This window comes from Scyliorhinus canicula, chromosome 6 (genome assembly GCF_902713615.1).
Source record: "Scyliorhinus canicula chromosome 6, sScyCan1.1, whole genome shotgun sequence".
In the NCBI taxonomy this organism is placed as follows: Eukaryota; Metazoa; Chordata; class Chondrichthyes; order Carcharhiniformes; family Scyliorhinidae; genus Scyliorhinus; species Scyliorhinus canicula.
The window spans coordinates 9,116,940-9,138,663 of record NC_052151.1 but is presented as its reverse complement, the minus strand read 5'-3'; the positions used below and the strand labels follow the sequence as shown (position 1 = coordinate 9,138,663).

At 46.7% G+C, this 21,724-nt stretch overlaps 1 protein-coding gene across 1 annotated transcript in view; it reads right to left on the bottom strand.

The window, feature by feature from the left end:
* The window catches only part of LOC119966923 (dynein heavy chain 8, axonemal-like), a 1,786,259-nt gene that overhangs the window by 276,280 nt on the left and 1,488,255 nt on the right, over positions 1–21,724 (bottom strand). Inside the window, exons 66-69 of the mRNA XM_038798881.1 lie at positions 15,296–15,414; positions 11,475–11,578; positions 6,353–6,529; positions 341–508 (exon numbers count right to left, since the gene is read on the bottom strand). Coding sequence (XP_038654809.1) covers positions 341–508; positions 6,353–6,529; positions 11,475–11,578; positions 15,296–15,414 — 568 coding nt within the window. The remainder of the gene's footprint in view (positions 1–340; positions 509–6,352; positions 6,530–11,474; positions 11,579–15,295; positions 15,415–21,724) is intronic.

The following is a 21,724-nucleotide window of genomic DNA, read 5'->3' as shown; positions in this document are numbered from 1 at the left end:
CTGTTTTGTTCCTTGCAGATTGTGCACAGACTTCGGGAATCAAGAGGTCATTTACCCTCTGCAGAATTTTCGGTCAACAAAATTCCTGACAAAAATCATATAAATGGATCTTAATCATGCACAATTTTATGAATTATTTATCAGTAATCGTTAGATGGAGATGTTTGCCACTGAGATTGGAACCTGACAGATACTTGCATCTCATACAGGATGCAAGGGTGTTGGGAAGGAAGAAGGAACCACATTCTTCTGAATGTCACAACTGGCAGGAGTTATTTTTTTAAGATCAGTGCTTACTCTCAACCTGTCAAAACATTACAGGATTATAATAATGAGTCACCTTCAAAGATTCACCCCAGGATGGCTTGAGACAGGGTCTTTCTGGGTCCATGGTGACTGAATCCATTCTCTTTTGGAAGAGAACGAGCGCACAGTCGAGAATCCTCATAATCAGGTGAGGTGGTTTGGCCAATTTACGTACAGTGGAAATATCGGCAGGTTTGATTGTCTGAAAAGACAAAGATAATGTGATCAAATTAAATACAGGCATTTGTTGCATTATTCAACTGCTGCCAAACACAAACTGGCATATGATCAAGTTTTATCACAAATTAAAAAGAATCTTTTGATTTCAGAATACAGCATGACTGTTGGTGTTCTGGTTACTTTTGACTATGTGGCTGTAGGGAAGTCACAGCCCTCATTATTTTCAATGGAGTCATGTGTGTTGCTTGAGCAGCTTGCTATCAGTATTGTTACAAAGCACCTGAATAGATGAGGATGGACAGAAATGTTATTGCATGGCAGGAACCCCATTATGTCCCTGGCAGGGACAATCGAAGGCGGAAATCCCACTGGCGTAAAAGCTGATTTGGGACTCCTGTTCCACTCATCCTCCACCATTCTCGTCTTCCGAAAACAAGGGCAGAAAATCACTCCCTATATCATGGCAGAGAAGTGTGAATTGATAGATTTTGATAGGAAGAACAAGAACAAAGAACAGTACAGCACAGGAACAGGCCCGTCGGCCCTCCAAGCCTGCGCTGATAAGAAGACACACTATAAAATAAAAGGTACAATTCTATAATGGGTACAGTAGCAGAGGGTTCTTGGGATACATGTCTACATGGAGGACAAGTTGGCAAAGTGGTCAATAATGCTTTTGGGATAATGGTATTTATATATAGCAGCAGAGAGTGTGGTGATCACAAGTTAACTAGATGCAATACAACTGAGCAAACACTAGAGGGGGCACGGGAGAGCCATATAAATAGACGGGGACAGGAAGTGAGGACACACTTCACAGAGGACAGATACACACCAGCAAGTAGCACTGAAGGTAGCCATAGGTAGAGCTCTGAAGAGAGAACGAATTCACAATAAAGCATCTTCTCCACAATTGAGACTACGAGCTTTATTAAGACACGAGGAACAACACATGGTACCCAGGAGTGGCTTCAGACGCTTACTACAGGACAACTCAGTGGCAGACACAGAAAGAACAAAATGGCATGGAAATCTCCTACTGGACATTCGACTTGGGAAGACATCGCTGATGGGAGGATGTGCCTTGGATTCACACTTCAGCTGGACACGACTGGAAATGTAAGAAGTGTCTGGGAAACGTTTAAACAATGGTTCGGTTACGGTATCATAGCAAATGATGCAGCAGCAGCCTCAGACGAAATTAAAATAGCAATTCTCATCGAAGGACATGAAGCTACGAAAGTTTATAATGGATTTAAATACTCAAAAGGTGAAGACAGAAACAGCTTACAAACGGTACTAAACAAATTTGAAGAGTACTGTAAGGAATTTGCACAGCAAGGCATGCTCAGAGTCCAAACTGCACAGAGACTGAGTGATGCAAAACTTAAAATATCACGAAAAGAACAAGAAATCGCGAATGAAAAGTACAGATCAAAAAGAAGAAATAACAAGAATTTCTCACAAAGCCAAAACGCTGAAACCCAGTCCAAATCGGGAAGAGAAGGTAACTTACAACTTTTAGAAATCCAGTCCAGATGGGACAGAAAAATCGCTGAAATCCGCGAAAAAATGGCGTCGGAGCACATTTTGCAGTCTCCGGTAAGCAAAGAACTACAAATTGCGTCTGCGCATGCGCCGGAACCGGAAGCCGCGCATGCACAGTTTAAAAAATATCGCAGTGCTGATCGTTATGCGCATGCGCAAGCCGCGCATGCGCAGTCAAAAAAAGGTTTGGTCGCGGATCGTAATGCGCATGCGCACGCCGCGCATGCGCAATGGAAACAAAACCGCACAGTGAAGGAGGAAGGTCGATTTGCGCATGCGCAATGCATTCCTGCGCGTGACGTCATGACGTCTGAGCATCCCGACCACGCCCACTTAAAAGGGAAATGCCCGAAAATTGCAAACAAGACACTTAAAGTGGTAAACACAAATTCTCTTGCCTCAGAACACAGAAAAACGCCTGAACTTAAACCAACAGTTAAAAACAACTTGCACAACACCCTGAAAAAAGCAGTCTGCACCACCCAAAGTGAAGAGAACAAAAAGAATTCCGAAACAACAAAAGATGATTTGTTTTTCGAAGATTACCTCTCAGACATGGCTGAGTCAGTCGGATATGCTTATCACAGCATCAGCGACACGGTCGCAAAGTTCAACATGAACCAACTCGTGGTAGAAGAATCCAACCAGGATGATTTGGTTTTCGAAGAATACTACTCAGACATGGCTGAGTCAGTCGGATATGCTTATCACAGCATCAGCGACACGGTCGCAAAGTTCAACACGAATCAACTCGTGGTAGAAGAAGCCAACGAAGATGAAATGGGTTTCAAAGAATACTACTCAGACATGGAGGAGTTATTTGGACATGCTGATCACAGCATCAGTGACACCGTTGCAACGCTCAACACGACTCTACTCATGGTAGATGAATCCAACACCATGATGCCATGGCAGCTCGTCGACACATTGGATGACAGCAATACCCTAGACGACGACGACGCCACACAGAGAGCACAGGAAGACTCCACAGAGCGAGCGATGACAGGCTCCACAGTGAGAGTGATGAAAGACTCCAAAAGGGATGCAAGCAAACACTCCCTGGCGAACACCATGCATGAACAAGACCATGCAGGTAAACCCGCTGTATCTGAGCAACCGCAAGCAGACTATGAAAGTCTACCAAGCTCACAGGGACAGGAAGAAGACAACGTACATCTAACCACTGACACCATGCATGCACAAGACCATGAAGGTCAACCTGCCGTATCTGAGCAACCACAAGCAGACTATGAAAGTCTAACAAGCTCACATGAACAAGAAGAAGACAATGCACCTCTACCCACTGCATGCGAAGACAGTGACAAGGTGATCACACTCGACGTACAGGATCACAGCGAGACTGACAGTTCTCAGCTTGTCTGTACCGAAGCACAGAGCAAAAACAGTAACAAGGTGATCGCACTCGACGTACAGGATCACAGCGAGACTGACAGTTCTCAGCTTGTCTGTACAGAAGCACAGAGTCGGGCCACCCAACAGTCCAGAGAGACGATGCCGAAAGAAAACATGCAGATTTTGACTCCAGAAGAGGAGCACCTGGAGTCCAGAGAGACAACGCCGAAAGAAACCATGCAGATTCTGACTCCAGAAGAGGAGCACCTGGAGTCCAGAGAGACCAAGCCAAAAGAAAACATGCAGATTTTGACTCCAGAAGAGGAGCACCTGGAGTCCAGAGAGACAACGCCGAAAGAAACCATGCAGATTCTGACTCCAGAAGAGGAGCACCTGGAGTCCAGAGAGACCAAGCCAAAAGAAAACATGCAGATTTTGACTCCAGAAGAGGAGCACCTGGAGTCCAGAGAGACAACGCCGAAAGAAACCATGCAGATTCTGACTCCAGAAGAGGAGCACCTGGAGTCCAGAGAGACCAAGCCAAAAGAAACCATGCAGATTTTGACTCCAGAAGAGGAGCACCTGGAGTCCAGTGAGACAACATCAACAGAAATCATGAAGATTTCAACTCCAGAAGCGGAGCACCAAGAGTCCGGAGACACCACGTCAACTGAAATCATGCAGATTTGGACTCCAGAAGAGGAGCGCCAGAAGTCCACAGACACCACGTCAATTGTAATCATGGAGGTTTTGACTCCAGAAGAGGAGCGCCAAGAATCCAGAGACACCGCGTCAAATGAAATCGAGAAGAATTTGACTCCGGAAGAGGAGCACCAAGAAAGCAAAGATGAGGAATCCAATTCTCCACAAATGATTGATGTCACCTGCACCGATGCAACATCAGATCATTCGCACCACTCTCGAGACGAAATGCTCAATGACTCAAATTATCCACTCGGGACACGAATAGAGTATAACAAGAAAAACAAAAGTCAAAAGAAGCACAGCAGAAACGGGACAAACAACAGCAAGAACAAAAGCAACATGAAGCGCGACAAGACCAACAACAATAGCAAGAAGCACAGCAGAAACGAGAACGACAACAGAAAGAACAAAAGCAACAGGAAGCGCGACAAGACAAACAACAAAGTCAGGCACAAAGATAGCGACAACGACAGAGACAGAAACAACAAGAACGGCAACAAAAACAACAAAGTCAGGAACAAAGATAGCGACAACACCAAAGACAGAAACGACAAAAACAGCAACACGAACGGCAACGAAAACAACAAAGTCAGGAACAACGACAGTGCCAACACCAAAGACAGAAACGACAAAAACAGCAACAAGTACGGCAACGAAAACAACAAAAACAGGAACGACAGAAACAACAGCAATGAAACAACGACTTGTACGCAATGGTACTACTCGGCACATGAAGGACAATGCCACAGCACACTGCAAAACGATGACAAGACTACAAACATGTCATGGGATGACAACGAATCGCACAAACTCACGTCTGCTCCAGAACGAGCAAGCACACCAGCATCCAAGGCGGATGAGACAATAAATCAATACCACAAGCACAGAAAAAAGTCCATGCCAGTCAACATCAGTGAGGTGACCATGCAAACACCTCGGGATGATGCATTGGGTACTTAAAATAACAAGGAACACCAACAACATTCACAGCGGACTTGCAATATCAATATCACCACGTCATCAACAACAAAAAGAAAAAAAGCTCTGAACAAATTCATCAAGTTTGGACTCATAAATGTTTTTATTAAGATTGGACATATAACTACATTGGCTTTGTAAAATATGCAATAGCACCATCACCTGTATAGATACGCATATCATAAGTAACTGTTTTCTATAATTTTCTTTCACGATGTACAGCAAATATGTAAAGAGAAAAAGGGGGATGTGGTGATCGTAGATTGACTAGATACAAAACAACTGAGCAAACACCAGAGGGAGAGCTATAAATACACCGGGACAGGATGTACAATTTTCTTTAACGATGTACAGAAAATATGTAAAGAGAAAAAGGGGGATGTGGTGATCACAAGTTAACTAGATGCAATACAACTGAGCAAACACTAGAGGGGGCACGGGAGAGCCATATAAATAGACGGGGACAGGAAGTGAGGACACACTTCACAGAGGACAGATACACACCAGCAAGTAGCACTGAAGGTAGCCATAGGTAGAGCTCTGAAGAGAGAACGAATTCACAATAAAGCATCTTCTCCACAATTGAGACTACGAGCTTTATTAAGACACGAGGAACAACACAGAGAGAACAAAAGCAAAGAAGTTATAGTGAACCTTTAGAAAGCATTGGTCTGGTCTCAACTGGACCACTGCATCCAGGTATGGGTACAACACTTCAGGAAAAATGCAAAGGCATTGGAGAGGATGGAGCAAAAGATTATCGGAATGGTAAAGGAATTAAGAGACTTTACTTATGAGGGTAGCGTGCAGAAGCTGAGAGCTTAAAGAGAGGGAAAGCTGAGAGGAGATTTCAGAGAGCTCTTCAAAATGATGAGGTGTCTGGACCGAGTAGATAGAGAGAAACTATCCCTATGGATGGAAGAGTTGAAAACCAGAAAACATGGATTTAAGAAGAATGGCAAAGGACCGAAAAGGAAATAAGGAAAAGCATATTTATACATTGAGTGAGTAGAATGTGGAATGGACAGCCTGAGAGTGTAATGGAGAGAAATACAATCTTGGCTTTCCAAAGGGAATTAGATGATTATTTGATTAGGAATAAATATAGGATTATGGGAAAACTGGTGGGGAGAGGTGGGTGGGGGTGGTACTGTGACTAGCTAAAGTGCTCTGCTGGAGAGGCAGCATGCACACAGTGGGCTGATCTAACTATTCAATCATGCTCTCAGTCTATTAGATTGATTCTAAAGTTATTCCTGTATCAATTAAACAAGGTACTCACATTCAGAGCTGCCTCTGCAGCTTCTAGTGCTGGTTTTGCAGCTATCAGTTTACCCTCTGCAATATTTTTATCCGCTTCGATTTCATCGACAATTTTCTGGGCCTTGTCTTTCACTATCATGACTTCATTCTTGACAAGCTCTGCTGCTTGTGCACTCACTGTCACCTCTCCGAGAACCTGCAACATATAGCGAGGAAGTGGCAGATGCTAAAGCTCAAGCAAAATACACTCGCTGCTGGAAATCGGAAGTAAAAAGAGAAGCTGCTGGAAATACTCAGCACATCTGGCAGCACCCCTGTGCAATGGCCTGAATTTTCATCACCAAAAGTGGAAGGTGGGAACATTCCAAGCTCAGACCTCCTGCTTCACAACAAACTACCCGTAAAGGTTTGATCTTCATTGCCACGAATTGGGAGCAGGCTGGTGTTATCAATCAATCAATCATTCCTGTGAGGAAGAGGTGTTATCATCATTTATTGGCTGTTGAGAACAACTGCTCTCCAGAAGAAACATTGTTTGATTGAAAGATGAGTCTCTGTGGTGAATTTCAGAAGGTAATGGTTTCAACGGTTTGTGAAATTTCTTTCGGCCTGAATGATTGACACTTTTATTAGCTTGGTCCAGATTTTTTTTCAAGTTTAGGAGAAAGTTATCAAAGATTACATTTTTTCAATTTTTTTTTACATCTGCCACTATATACTGTGGTGTTGATTGGTTCAAGAAAGTGTACAGTTGGTCAATGAACATGGAAGAGCCACAGCTTGGCATAGGGAGCCTGAGGGGTTGTAGGGGGTGGGTGGGAGGGTAGACCTTGCCATAGAAAACATAAGGAGCTTGATAGGGTGGGTGAAAGCGAAGAGCCTGACATTGTGCTGGTTTAGCACAGTGGGCTAAATAGCTGGCTTGTAAAGCAGACCAAGACCAGCAGTGCGGGTTCAATTCCTGTACCAGCCTCCCCAAACAGGCTGTGGCAATTAGGGGCTTTTCACAGTAACTTCATTTGAAGCCTACTTGTGACAGGAAGTGATTTTCATTTCATTTTATGGGGCATAGGGGGTGGGAGGACTGTGTAACTTAGCATGGGGGAATTTTAGCTTTAGAAGGTTCCTTCATGCACATTGGAGTTTACAAATCCTCTGAGGGGCCATGTACTATAACATTTAAAAAACCTGCATGACTTCATGAAAATTGCAGAGGAGTAGGATATACCTATCTGCAATGGAGCCAGCCAGGTTGTGAATGCTGAATGTGGGCTTCTGACAGGAAGCAGCCCGCACCATTTAAAGGCACTCTTGAATATTAGAGAGCCCGGAAATGGATTGGGGAAGACTGGAATCAGGGCCTGCCTGCCATCCTTTAAGGGCTTTGGAGTCAACCCAGTGAAAATCTAGGCCTTGTTCTCCAGGTGCCAGAGCAGGGATGCAACACTTCCGGGTTAATTTGAGGATGCGTATACTCCCACAGTACCCATATCAATGGGTCATCTTGTGGAGATATTTCCTCTGCTCAAAGGAGTCCTGGAAATGTGGCCATTTCTTTTTGAAATATTTATAAGATGTGTTAAAATTGCACCTGTCTTAATTGCCTTGCTAGACTGCAGTTCCTACTGGCTCTTCACCATCAGGAGCTCAGCCATCATCCATAATTGGAAGGAAATTACTGCCACTGACTGTGACTTGGCTATTTCTTCAAAATCATGTCCGATGTCTATTTCTGACATGGGGCGGGATTCTCCGACCCCACGCAGGGTCGGAGAATCGGCGGGCAGCGGCGTTATTTCCGCTCCCGCAGGGTTTTTAAATCTCCCACCGGCCAAAAACCGGCGTTGTGCAAATCCCGCCGGCAGCCTCTGAAAACAGCTGGCGCCGGCGGGATTTCATTTTTTTTTAAGTGTCCACAAATCTCCGGCCCGGGTGGGCCGAAGTCCCGCCGACGTGGCCATGGGTCACATCGGCGAAAATTACAGTTGCTTTAAAACGGCGTCAACCATTGATGATGGTTGACGCCGTTCAGTGTCGGGGGGTGGGTTGCGGCATCGGGGGGGGGGGGTGGGTTGCGGCATCGGGGGGGGGTGGGTTGCGGCATCGGGGGGGGTGGGTTGCGGCATCGGGGGGGGTGGGTTGGCGGCAATCGGGGGGGGTGGGTTGCGACATCGGGGGGGTGGGTTGCGGCATCGGGGGGGTGGGTTGCGGCATCGGGGGGGTGGGTTGCGGCATCGGGGGGGGTGGGTTTGCGGCATCGGGGGGGGGGTTGCGGCATTGGGGGGGGTGGGTTGCGGCATCGGGGGGGTGGGTTGCGGCATCGGGGGGGGGGGTTGCGGCATGGGGGGGGGGTGCGGCATGGGGGGGGTGTTGCGGCATCAGGGGGTGGGTTGCGGCATGGGGGGGCATCGGGGGGGGTTGCGGCATCGGGGGGGGTGGTTTGGGGGCAGCGGCGTGCAGAGAGGGGGGGCTACGGATGCCCTGGCCAATGCACCGTCGCCCCCCCCCTCTGTACGCCGCTGCCCCCTACCCCAACCACCCCACCCACCCCACCCTCACCACCCCTACCTCCCTCCCCACCACCCCTACCCCCCTCCCCACCACCCCTACCCCACTCCCCACCACCCCTACCCCCCTCCCCACCACCCCTACCCCCCTCCCCACCACCCCTACCCCCCTCCAACGCCGCCCACCATCTCTCGCAACGCTGCAACCCCCCCCTTAACGCCGGGTCCCCCCCCCCCTCAACGCCGGGCCCCCCCCCCCCTCAACGCCGGGTCCCCCCCCTCAACGCCGGGTCCCCCCCCCCCTCAACGCCGGTACCCACACCCCGTCCCCCTCCCTCTGAAGGCCGGTACCCACACCCCCCCCTCTCTCCTCCTCCCCCCCCTTCCTTCCTCCTTCCCCCCCTCCTTCCTCCTCCCCCTTCTCCTTCCTCCTCCCCCCTTCCTTCCTCCGTCCCCCCCTTCCTTCCTCCCCCCCTTCCTTCCTCCGTCCCCCCCCCTTCCTTCCTCCCCCCTTCCTTCCTCCGTTAGTGGGGGGGGGGGGTGCGGCTGTTAGTGGGGGGTGGGGGGTTGCGGCGTTGGAGGGGGGTAGGGGTGGTGAAGGGGGTAGGGGTGGTGAGGGGGGGTTGGGGTAGGGGCAGCGGCGTGCAGAGGAGGGGGGCGACGGATGCCCGGGGCCAACGCACCGTCGCCCCCCTCTGCACGCAGCTGCCCCTACCCCAACCCCCTCCCCTCACCACCCCTACCCCCTTCACCACCCCTACCCCCCTCCAACGCCGCACCCCCCCCACCCCCACCCCCCACTAACGCCGCACCCCTCCCCCCACTAACGGAGGAAGGAAGGGGGGAGGAGGAAGGAAGGGGGGGAGGAGGAAGGAAGGGGGGGGAGGAGGAGAGAGGGGGGTGTGTGTGGGTACCGGCCTTCAGAGGGAGGGGGACGGGGTGTGGGTACCGGCGTTGGGGGGGGGGGGGACCCGGCGTTGAGGGTGGGGGGTTGCGGCGTTGCGAGCGTTGGAGGGGGGTGGGGGTGGTGGGGAGGGGGGGTAGGGGTGGTGGGGAGGGGGGTAGGGGTGGTGGGGAGGGAGGTAGGGGTGGTGGGGAGGGAGGTAGGGGTGGTGGGGAGGGAGGGAGGGTGGTGAGGGGGGTGGTTGAGGTAGGGGGGCAGCGGCGTTCAGAGGGGGGGGCAACGGTGCGTTGGCCCCGGGCATCCGTCGCCCCCCCTCTCTGCACGCCGCTGCCCCCAAACCCCCCCCCGATGCCGCAACCCCCCCCAAATGCCGGAACCCCCCCCCCAAATGCCGGAACCCCCCCCCCCCAAATTGCCGGAACCCCCCCCCCCCCCAAATGCTGGACCCCCCCCCCCAAATGCCGGAACCCCCCCCCCCCAATGCCGGGTCTGTCTCTCTCCTCCTCCTCCAAAAAACGCCGGGTCTCACCACTTCCGCAGCTGGTGAAACTGACGTGTATCGCGTCAGGCAGTTGCTAGCCCCTCCGGGAACGGAGAATAGCGGCCTTAAAGAAGGCCCCGACGCCGGAGTGATTAACACCGATTTTTCTCGCCGGAAACCCGCGTTACGACGGGCAACGGAGAATCCCGCCCATGGTTCTCGGTTGGAACATATGAACATACAAACATACCAATTAAGGACAGGAATAGGCCACTCAGCCCATCAAGTCTTCTCCACCATTCAATAAGATCATGGCTGATCTGATTGTAATCACAACTCCACACTCCTACATGCCCATAATAACCTCTCACTCCTTTGCTTATCAATAATGTATCTAGCTCTGCCTTAAAATATTTAAAGACTTTACCTCCACTGTCTTTTAAAGAGAGTTCCAGAGACTCCTCTGAGAGAAAATAATTCCCTTCATCTCCGTCTTAAATGAACAGCTCTTTATTTTTAAACAGTGACCCGAGTTCTCTCACAAGATGAAACATCCTCTCCACATCCACCATGTCAAGGCCCCTCAGAATCTTGATGGTTTCAATGAAGTCGCCTCTTACTCTCCTAAACTCTAGTGGGTGCAAGCCTAACCTCTCCAAAGTTCCTCATGAGATAACCTACCCGTTCCAGGTATCAGTCCAGTAAACCTTCTCTGAACTGATTCCAACGCATTTACATCCTCCCTTAAATAAGGAGAGCAAAACAGTACATTCCTGATGTGGTCTCGTACAACTGAAGCATAACCTCCATACCCCTCACAATAACCAATAACATTGTATTTGCTTTCTTAATTACTTGTTGTAGCCTTTAGTGATTCATGCACTAGGAAACCCAGCCCACTCCAAATCTCAAAGAGCTGCATTCTCTCACTAATTAGGTATGATGCTTTCTTTTTATTCTTCCTGCCAAAATGGACAATTTTCCATTTGCTTACATTCATCTCTATTTGTCAGGTCTTTGTTTGCTTACTTAGCATGTCCCTTTGTTGCCTCCTTGTGTCCTCTTCACAATTTACCTTCTGATCTACCTTTGTATAGTCAGCAAATTTTGCAATTATTCCTTCAATCCTTACTGAAAGGTCTCAAACACCTTTTTTGCAGATTATCCAATGAGCTGCCTGGAATTGGTTACCTCGAGTTAACTATCCTAGCTTGTTTAGCAAAAGATATTTTGAAAGTGAATTTCATACCTTATCAGCATTTCGTGATGCCACTGCCAGTTCCTTTTCTTTCCCTGCTAGTTCTTGTGCGAGACGAGCTACTGATTCAGTTGCCTCCATGAGCTTGGAAAGACCTGCAATGTATTCCATCAGAAGTTCCATTTTTTTTGTATTTGCTGACTGAAATTACGTTTTGCTATTGAAATACCTTTGACATTACACTGACAATACTAGAAAGCAGAGTTGGTTACATTGAGGTAACCTCAAAACAGTCTTCCACTTCAATATCATAGATAGAACATAGAACATACAGTGCAGAAGGAGGCCATTCGGCCCATCGAGTCTGCACCGACCCACTTAAGTCCTCACTTCCACCCTACAACCCAATAACCACTTCTAACCTATTGGGTCACTAAGTGCAATTTATCATAGCGAATCCACCTAACCTGCACCTCTTTGGACTGTGGGAGGAAACCGGAGCACCCGGAGGAAACTCACGCAGACACTGGGAGAACGTGCAGACTCCGCACAGACAGTGACCCAGCGGGGAATCAAACCTGGGACCCTGGTGCTGTGAAGCCATAGCGCTATCTACTTGTGCTACCGTGCTGCCCGCTATCATAGAGGGTTGATTCATTTGTTCTTCTCCATAAGAACATAAGAACTAGGAGCAGGAGTAGGCCATCTGGCCCCTCGAGCCTGCTCCGTCATTCAATAAGATTATGGCTGATCATATTTGTTTATAAATGTAGAGTATCCAATTCATTTCTTCCATTTAAGGGGAAATTTAGCGTGGCCAATCCACCTAGCTTGCACATCTTTTGGGTTGTGGGGGCAAAACCCACGCAAACACGGGGAGAATGTGCAAACTCCACACGAACAGTGACCCAGACCCGGGATGCAACCTGGTACCTCAGCGCCATGAGGCAACTCTGCTAACCATTTGTGCCACCGTGCTGCCCAGGCTGGTCATTTTGTGGACTCAGCTCCATTTACCAACCCACTCACCATATCCCTTAATTCATTTACTGTTAAAAATCTATCTATCTTTACCTTAAAAACAAGTCTCAACTGCTTCACTGGGCAGGGAATTCCACAGGCCACTTTCTGGTCTGATTATGGAATCAGTGCAGAATGGTTTGAGAAAGTATAACTATAAAGTTAATACGTGTACAGATCAGGCATTAGTCTTGAAAATATTAAAGCTTCGAAATGGCTCAGGTTAAAGTACACACTACATGTGGGTCAATGGGAATACCATAAATATTTCATTCAACTCATTTTCGGGAGCTCTTGGCAACTGTAGGGGGCACTTTTCAACACACTGCTGCACGACAATGGCCCACCATGCCCCACATGGTGTATAGGCATGGGACACCATTGTTGCAGCTGGCAAGACAGCCATACAGCTGTGTATGCTGCTGACTGCCCACCGTGAACTTAGGGCCACAGGTCATATGGGTCGTCGTTCCCCCCCCCCCCCCCCCCCCCCAGGCCACACCCCTAGGTGCCTCTGGCTCCAGCTGACCCATCAGCTGTATGGGCACACTCCAGCACAACCAGCCTCCCCGGACAGGCGCCGGAATGTGGCGACTAGGGGCTTTTCACAGTAACTTCATTGAAGCCCACTCGTGACATTTTTCATTTTTCCAGTGCCATTTTATTGGCTGGGATGAGTGTGTGTGGGGAATGTAATGTGCTTATGCAGCTGCAGCTTTTCAGCCTCCTGAGTGTCAATCACGGATCCGCAGAATCCCACAGTTTTTCATTGGAATCGCTTGTGTTTCACATGGTGCTAGTGCTAGCCCCTCCACAGTTGCTGAAGCGCTCCAGGTTTGGCACCAATTTTGTATCATCACTCACCTGATGAAGGAGCTGTGCTCTGAAAGCTAGTGATTCCAAATAAACCTGTTGGACTTTAACCTGGTGTTGTAAGACTTCTTACTGTTTCTCAATAATAAATACCGATGAGAAATATTCATTTAGGATCTCATCCAGCTCTTGTGGATCCGCACACAGATTACCTTGTTGGATCCCACTGTCTTCTGAGTTACTCTTTTGCCTTTTATGTATTTGTAGGAGCTCTTTGGATTGTTAGCAGGGTTGTTATTGGCACTGCAGGTTCCGAGAAACAGCCTGCCATTTGTGCCCAACTTAGGACTCTGTTTTTTATCCTGTTAAATCGTGCCGAAGGTTCATATTCCAGATTTATGAATTAAATTCAAATTCCATCAACTGCCATTATGGGATTAGAATTGTGTTGCCGGAGAATAGTCTTCTGTATTATTGGTCCACTAACATTACCCAACGCCACTGTTTCCCTGTGAGGCTGTGTTTCCAGACCCATAGCAATGTGGCTCACTCTGAACACACCCCTAAATAATGTGTTGTGAACAACAATGTTTTGGTGACCAAACAGGTGGATGAGGGTAAAGCGGTTGATGTGGTGTATATGGATTTCAGTAAGGCGTTTGATAAGGTTCCCCATGGTAGGCTATTGCAGAAAATAAGGAAGTATGGGATTGAAGGTGATTCAGCGGTTTGGATCAGTAATTGGCTAGCTGAAAGAAGACAGAGGGTGGCGGTTGATGGCAAATGTTCATCCTGGAGTTCAGTTACTAGTGGTGTACCGCAAGGATCTGTTTTGGGGCCACTGCTGTTTGTCATTTTTATAAATGACCTGGAAGAGGGTGTAGAAGGATGGGTTAGTAAATTTGCAGATGACACGAAGGTCGGTGGAGTTGTGGATAGTGCTGAAGGATGTTATAGGATACAGAGGGACATAGATGAGCTGCAGAGCTGGGCTAAGAGGTGGCAGATGCAGTTTAATGCGGAAAAGTGTGAGGTGGTTCACTTTGGAAGGAGTAACAGGAATGCAGAGTACTGGGCTAATGGCAATATTCTTTGTAATGTAGATGAACAGAGAGATCTCGGCATCCAGGTACATAAATCCCTGAAAGTTGCCACCCAGGTTAATAGGGCTGTTAAGAAGGCATATGGTGTGCTAGCCTTTATCAGTAAGGGGATTGAGTTTCGGAGCCACAAGGTCATGCTGCAGCTGTACATAACTCTGGTGCGGCCGCTCCTGAAGTACTGCGTGCAGTTCTGGTCACCACATTATAGGAAGGATGTGGAAGCTTTGGAAAGGGTTCAGAGGAGATTTACTAGGATGTTGCCTGGTATGGAGGGAAGGTCTTACGAGGAAAGGCTCAGGGACTTGAGGTTGTTTTCGTTAGAGAGGAGAAGGCTGAGAGGTGACTTAATAGAGACATATAAGATAGTCAGAGGATTAGATAGGGTGGACAGTGAGAGTCTCTTTCCTCGGATGGTGATGACCAACACGAGGGGACATAGCTTTAAATTGAGGGGTGGTAGATATAGGACAGATGTCAGAGGCAGTTTCTTTTCTCAGAGAGTAGTAGGGGTGTGGAACGTCCTGCCTGCAACAGTAGTAGAATCGCCAACTTTAAGGGCATTTAAGTGATCACTAGATAGACATATGGATGAAAATGGAATAGTGTAGGTCAGATAGGCTTCAGATGGTTTCACAGGTCGGCGCAACATCGAGGGCCGAAGGGCCCGTACTGCGCTGTAATGTTCTATTTTCTATGTTTTTCAATTTTAAATGAGAACACATATACACACACAAACGGAATATTAACAGACACAAAATCGCTACAATTCAAGAAGGCCCACCACCATCTTCTCAGGGGAAATAAAATGCATCTTTGCCTCCACAACCCACAGCCCAGAAGAAATCAGAAACATTTAGACATATTGGCCAACAATCTCTCTTGTTCTGATGGCACAGCTCCACAAATGTTCCTATTTTTCCATGGAAATGTACCTACCCATTTGCATGTGTTCTGCGAGGTCATTGATGTTGACATGTTTCTCTGTGTAAGTAGATTTGTAGCTGTTTATAAAGGCAAGATAAGATTTGGGGGTAATATGTGTTCTTCGTCGATATCTGAAAAGTAGGCACAAAAATAATTTTTATTATTTTAAAGATATTTACAACAGATTTTAAAAATACTTAAACATTTATGAGTAGGATCAGAGACCCCTCCCACCCAGGCTTTCCCCTCTTCCAGACTCTTCAGGCAGAAGATACAGAAGTCTGAAGGTCTGCACATCTAGACATAGGAACAACTTCTTCCCCACAGCTACAAGACTCCTCAGTGACTCCCCCTTGGACTGATCTGTTCCCTGGAAGAACACTATTCACGACGCCCAATGCTGCTCTTGCTCATGTATTTGCTTTGTTTGGCCCCTTGTTCTACACTGTAATGTAACCAGTCACTGTTTGTTGACGTACCATTTGTCAATGTATTCTGTCAATTATTCATTTTTTGTCTACTATGTACGTACTGTGTACGTTCCCTTGGCCACAGAAAAATACTTTTCACTGTACTTCGGTACATGCCTCCCTGAACAGGCGCCAGAATGTGGCGACTAGGAGCTTTTCACAGTAACTTCATTGAAACCTACTCGTGACAATAAGCGATTTTCATTTCATTTCATTTTTCATGTGACAATAAATCAAATCAAATCAAAATAAAATCAGGACTATATAACTGAAACGCCACAAGTACCTCTGGTAACCATATTCTTTTCGCCATAATGTGGAGATGCTGGCGTTGGACTGGGGTGGGCACAGTAAGAAGTCTTACAACACTAGGTTAAAGTCCAATAGGTTTGTTTGGAATCACTAGCTATCGGAGTGTAGCTCCTTTTATCAAGTGGGTGATGAAGGAGCTACAATCTGAAAGCTAGTGATTCCAAATCTTTAACCTGGTGTTGTAAGACTTACCATATTCTTTTAGATCATTTTAACAATTAGCATTAATTCTATCAACATCCTGGGGATTACCATTGACCGGAAATTGACCTGGGCCAACCATGTAAATACAATGGTTACAAGTGCAGGTCAGAGCCTGTGAAGTCTGCGGAGATTAACTCAGCCTTAGACAAGGTACCGCATGGTATGTTGTTGCAAAAGGTTAAATCTCATGGAATCCAGGGTGAGGTAGTCAATTGGATACAAAATTGGCTTGGTGATCGAAGCCAAAGGGTGGTTGTGGAGGGTTACTTTTCAAACTGGAGGTCTGTGACCAGCGGTGTGCCTCAGGGATCGGTGCTGGGTCTGCTGTTATTTGTTATAAATATTAATGATTTGGATGAGAATGTAGGAGACATGGTTAGTAATTTTGCAGATGACACCAAGATTGGTGTCATAGTGGATAGTGAGGAAGGTTATATAAGATTGCAACAGGATCTTGACCAATTTGGCCAGTGGTCCGATGAATGGCAGATGGAATTTAATTTGGATAAATGTGAGGTGATGCATTTTGGTAGATCAAATCAGGCCAGGACTTATTCAGTTAATGATAGGGAGTTGGGGTGAGTTACAGAACAAAGAAATCTAGGGGTATAGGTTCATAGCTCCCTGAAGTTGGAGTCGCAGGTGGACAGGGTAGTGAAGAAGGCATTCAGCATGCTAGGTTTTATTGGGCAGAATACAGGAGTTGGGACTTCTTATTGAAGTTGTACAAGACATTGGTAAGGCCACACATGTAATACTGTGTTCAGTTCTGGTCACCCTATTATAGGAAGGATATTGTTAAACTAGAAAGAGTGCAGAAGAGATTTACGAGGATGCTACCAGGACTTGATGGTCTGAGTTATAAGGAGAGGCTGTATAGACTGGGACTTTTTTCCCAGGAGCGTAAGGTGTTTAGGGATGATCTTCTAGAGGTATATAAAATAATGAGGAGCATAGATAAAGTACATAGTCAACATATTTTCCCAAAGGTAGAGGAGTCTAGAACTAGAGGGCATAGGTTTAAGGTGAGAGGGGAGAGATACAAAAGAGACCAGAGAGGAAGCTTTTTCACACAGAGGGTGGTGAGTATCTGGAACGGGCTGCCAGAGGCAGTGGTAGAGGCGGGTACAATTTTTTCCTTTAAAAAACTGTACTGGAGGGATATGGGCCAAATGCGGGCAAGTGGGACTAGCTTAGTGATAGAAACTGGGCAGCATGGACAAGCTGGGCCGAAGGGCCTGTTTCCATGCTGTAAACATCTATAACTCTATGACCCACTGACCCAAAAAGCTTGTCCACCATTTGCAAGGCTCAAGTCAGGAGTGTGATGGACTACTGTCCAGTAGCCTGGATAAGTGCAGCTCCAACAACATTCAAAAGTTCAATGCCATCTAAGACATTTTGACCTGATGGCTTGAGGCTCCATGAGGATCTAGAGTCAATACTGAAGACTCCCAGTGCAACATCCTCCATACTGTATACCACTGTTTGCCACTCCTGGTGCTTCTACCCTGTCAGTGGGACCAGTGTGATTGTGATGTTGGTTTTTGGGACATTGCCTGTAAGGCACGCTTTGATAAACCATGTCAGGCTATTTATTGGCTAGACTGTGAGACAGCTCTCCCAATCTTAGCAACAACCCCAGATATTAGTAAAGAGGACTTTTTCAGGGTTGGCAGGGTTGGGTATCCTGTTGTAATTTCCTGTGCCCAGGTTGATACTGGGTAATCTGTCTGGCTTTACTTCCTGAAGGTCCATCTGGTTTTATTGGTATTTTACTTTTCTGCAGCAGTTTAATACAGATGAGGCGGTTGCCAAGCATTTCAGAGGCATGTTCAAAGTCAACCACATAGCTATGGAATTGGAATCATGTAAGGACCGCAGATTTCTTTCCCTGAAACTGAGGATTTATTTACAACAATTCCATTTTGTTCCCAATTTATAATTAACCGAATTCAAATTCATAAGTTTCACAAAGACTTTTAGTGCTGTAAAATGCTGCTTCCTATCTGCCAAACAATATTTCCAGCATCCAGGATGGCTCCAGGCAACAGAGCAACTAAGCATGGTGGCCTTAAAGTGCAGGGATGACTACAAAGGCAAGAAACTCACGTTGAAGGGCAGTCACAGGAATTTAGTATTAATGCCTTGCCTACAGCATGAGGGTTAATAAGATTAAATAGGTAAATGTGTGGCTCAGAGGTTGGTGTGGGAGAAATGGGTTCAAATCCATGGAACATTGACCCAGTACTGGGGAGGAGGAATCTGTGCTGATGGGAAGGTTTTCACCTGAATCTAGCTGAGACCAGAGTCCTGATGAATTACATAACTAGAGCTGTAGATAGGGCATTGAACTAAATACTGGGCGGGGGTGAGGGGTGGGGGGGGGGGGGGGGGGGTGCTCTCAGTGGCAGCGGGGGGGGGGGGGGGGTGGGCTCAGTTGCATAGACAATTAGGAAATCACAGGTAGGAGTGCAAGTTAGTGATGAGGTGGATTGTTACTGGAAGATAAACGGGACAGATGTGAATGTCATATTGCACCAAGGAATCAGACAAGAGTAGGGACATTTGAAAATAGAACAAACTTGAAGACTTTTTATCTGAATGTATGAAGCATTCGGAACAATATTAATGAATTAACAGCGCAAATAGAGACAAAGGATATGATTTGGCGCTGATTACTGAGACATGATGTTACAAGGAGACCAGATCTAGGAGTTGAATATCTAAGGATTCACAGTACTTCGGAAGGATAGCCAGAAAAGAAAAGAAGGTGGTGTAACTTTGCTCGTAAAGAAAGGGATCAGTGCTGTAGTAAGAAATGATAAGAGCACTGTGAATCAAGATGTGGAATCAGTAGAAATAAGAAATAGCAAAGGAAAGAAGTCCCTGGTGGGAGTAATATATTGGTCCACAAACAATAGTTCTGCAGTGGGGCACAGTATAAACCAGGACATATTAGAGGCTTGTAAGAAAGGTACGATAATTCTCATGGGTGATTTTAATATGCATATACAATGGATTAATCAAATTTGCAAGGATATCCTCGAGGGATAGTTCATTGAATGTATTAGAGATTGTTTCTTGGGGCAATATGATGTGAACCAACCAGGGATCAGGCTATTCTGGATTTGGTATTATGTAATGAGGAGAGATTAATTAATGACCTCATAGTCAAGGGTCCTCTAGGAAAGAGTGATCATAGCATTATAAAATTTCAAATTCACTTTGAGAATGAGAAACTAGAGTCCCACATTCTGGTTCTGAAGTTAAACAAACGTAATTACATTGGCAGAAGGATAGATTTGGCCCTAGTGGACTGGGTAAGAAGACTAAAAGATAGTACAGTTGATAAGCAGCGGTGAGAGTTTAAGGAGATATTCAATTCCTCTCAACTAAACCATATTCCGGAGAGGATGAAAGATTGTAAGATGAAAAGAAATCCTTGATTGAGCAATGAAGTTAAAGATAACATAAAGACGGAAACTAAGGCAGATCTAATTGTGATAAAAAAGCAAAGGCAAATTATGAAAGAAAAGTAGCACAAAATATGAAAAAAGGATAACAAAAGCTTCTATAAATATATAAAAGGGCACATTAAGAAGTCTTACAACACCAGGTTAAAGTCCAACAGGTTTGTTTCGAATCATTAGTTTTCAGAGCATTGCTCCCTCCTCAGGTGAATCACCTGAGGAAGAAGCAGTGCTCTGAAAGCTAGTGATTTGAAAGATTCACCTGAGGAAAGAGCAGTGCTCTGAAAGCTAGTGATTTGAAAGATTCACCTGAGGAAGAAGCAGTGCTCTGAAAGCTAGTGATTTGAAAGATTCACCTGAGGAAGGAGCAGTGCTCTGAAAGCTAGTGATTTGAAAGATTCACCTGAGGAAGGAGCAGTGCTCTGAAAGCTAGTGATCTGAAAGATTCACCTGAGGAAGGAGCAGTGCTCTGAAAGCTAGTGATTTGAAATATTTACCTGAGGAAGAGGCAGTGATCTGAAAGCTAGTGATTTGAAATATTTATCTGAGGAAGAGGCAGTGCTCTGAAAGCTAGTGATCTGAAAGATTTACCTGAGGAAGAGGCAGTGATCTGAAAGCTAGTGATTTGAAATATTTACCTGAGGAAGGAGTAGTGCTCCGAAAGCTAGTGATTTGAAAGATTCACCTGAGGAAGGAGCAATGCTCCGAAAACTAGTGATCTGAAAGATTTACCTGAGGAAGTAGCAATGCTCTGAAAGCTAGTGATCTGAAAGATTCACCTGAGGAAGGAGCAATGCTCCGAAAGCTAGTGATTTGAAACAAGCCTGTTGGACTTTAACCTGGTGTTGTAATATTTCTTACTGTCCTCACCCCAGTCCAACTTTGGCATCTCCACATCATATATAAAAGGGATGAGAGAAGCTAACGGGAGGATGAGACCAGGGAGTAATAGGTAATGCAGAGCTGATAGAAAGAGAGAAATTTATAACACTCATCATCAAAGGGAAAAAGTACCAACCAAACTATTGGAATTGAAGGCAAACATGTCCTCAGAGCCTGATGGCCTACATCCCAGGGTGTTAAAGGAAGTGGCAGTGGAAATAGTGGATCCATTGGTTATAATATTCCCTGGATGCGGGAAAAGTTCCAGTGGATTGGAAAAATTCTACTGTAATGCCCTTATTTAAAAAGGGAGGGAGATAGAATGTAGGAGACTATAGACCAGTGAGTTGAACATCTGTCATTGGGAAATTATTAGAATCTATTTTTAAGGAAGTAATAACAGGATATTTGGAAATCTGAAGTACAATCAGAGTCAGCATGGTTTAATGAAGGGTAAATCAGGTTTGACGAATTTCCTCGAGTTCTTCGAAGATGTAACAAGCCAAGAGAATAATGGGGATCCTGTAGATGTAGTATATCTGGATTTCCAGAAGGCATTTGATAAGGGTGGCACGATATCACAGGGGTGCCCACTGTTGCTTCACAGTGCCTGGGTCCTAGGTTAGATTCCCAGCTTGGATCACTGTCTCTGCTGGGACTACATGTTCTACCCGAGTCTGCGTGGGTTTCCTCTGGGTGCTTCGGTTCGATGAATTGGACATTCTGAATTATCCATCAGGTACCGAACAAGTGCCAGAGTGTGTCGACTTTTTCTGGCTGCCAAGATGTAACTAGTGGTGTGACATAGGGGGCGGAATTCTCTGCTCCCGCTATGAATTGGGAAGCCCGTCGTGAACTCGGCCGAGTTTCGGCCTCGGAGGCCGCTCCTCGCACCTTATTTACCCCCACCCGGGGGGCTAGGAGCGGCGCTCCGTTATTCTCGGCCGCCGGGCCTTGATGCTTGCAAGTTGGCCTCCAACCCGCGCTTGCGCGGCTGACATCACGATGGCTGACGGCTCCAACCCGCGCATGCGCGGTTGCCGTCTTCCCCTCCGCTGCCCCGCAAGACATGGCGGCTTGTTCTTGCAAGGCGGCGGAGG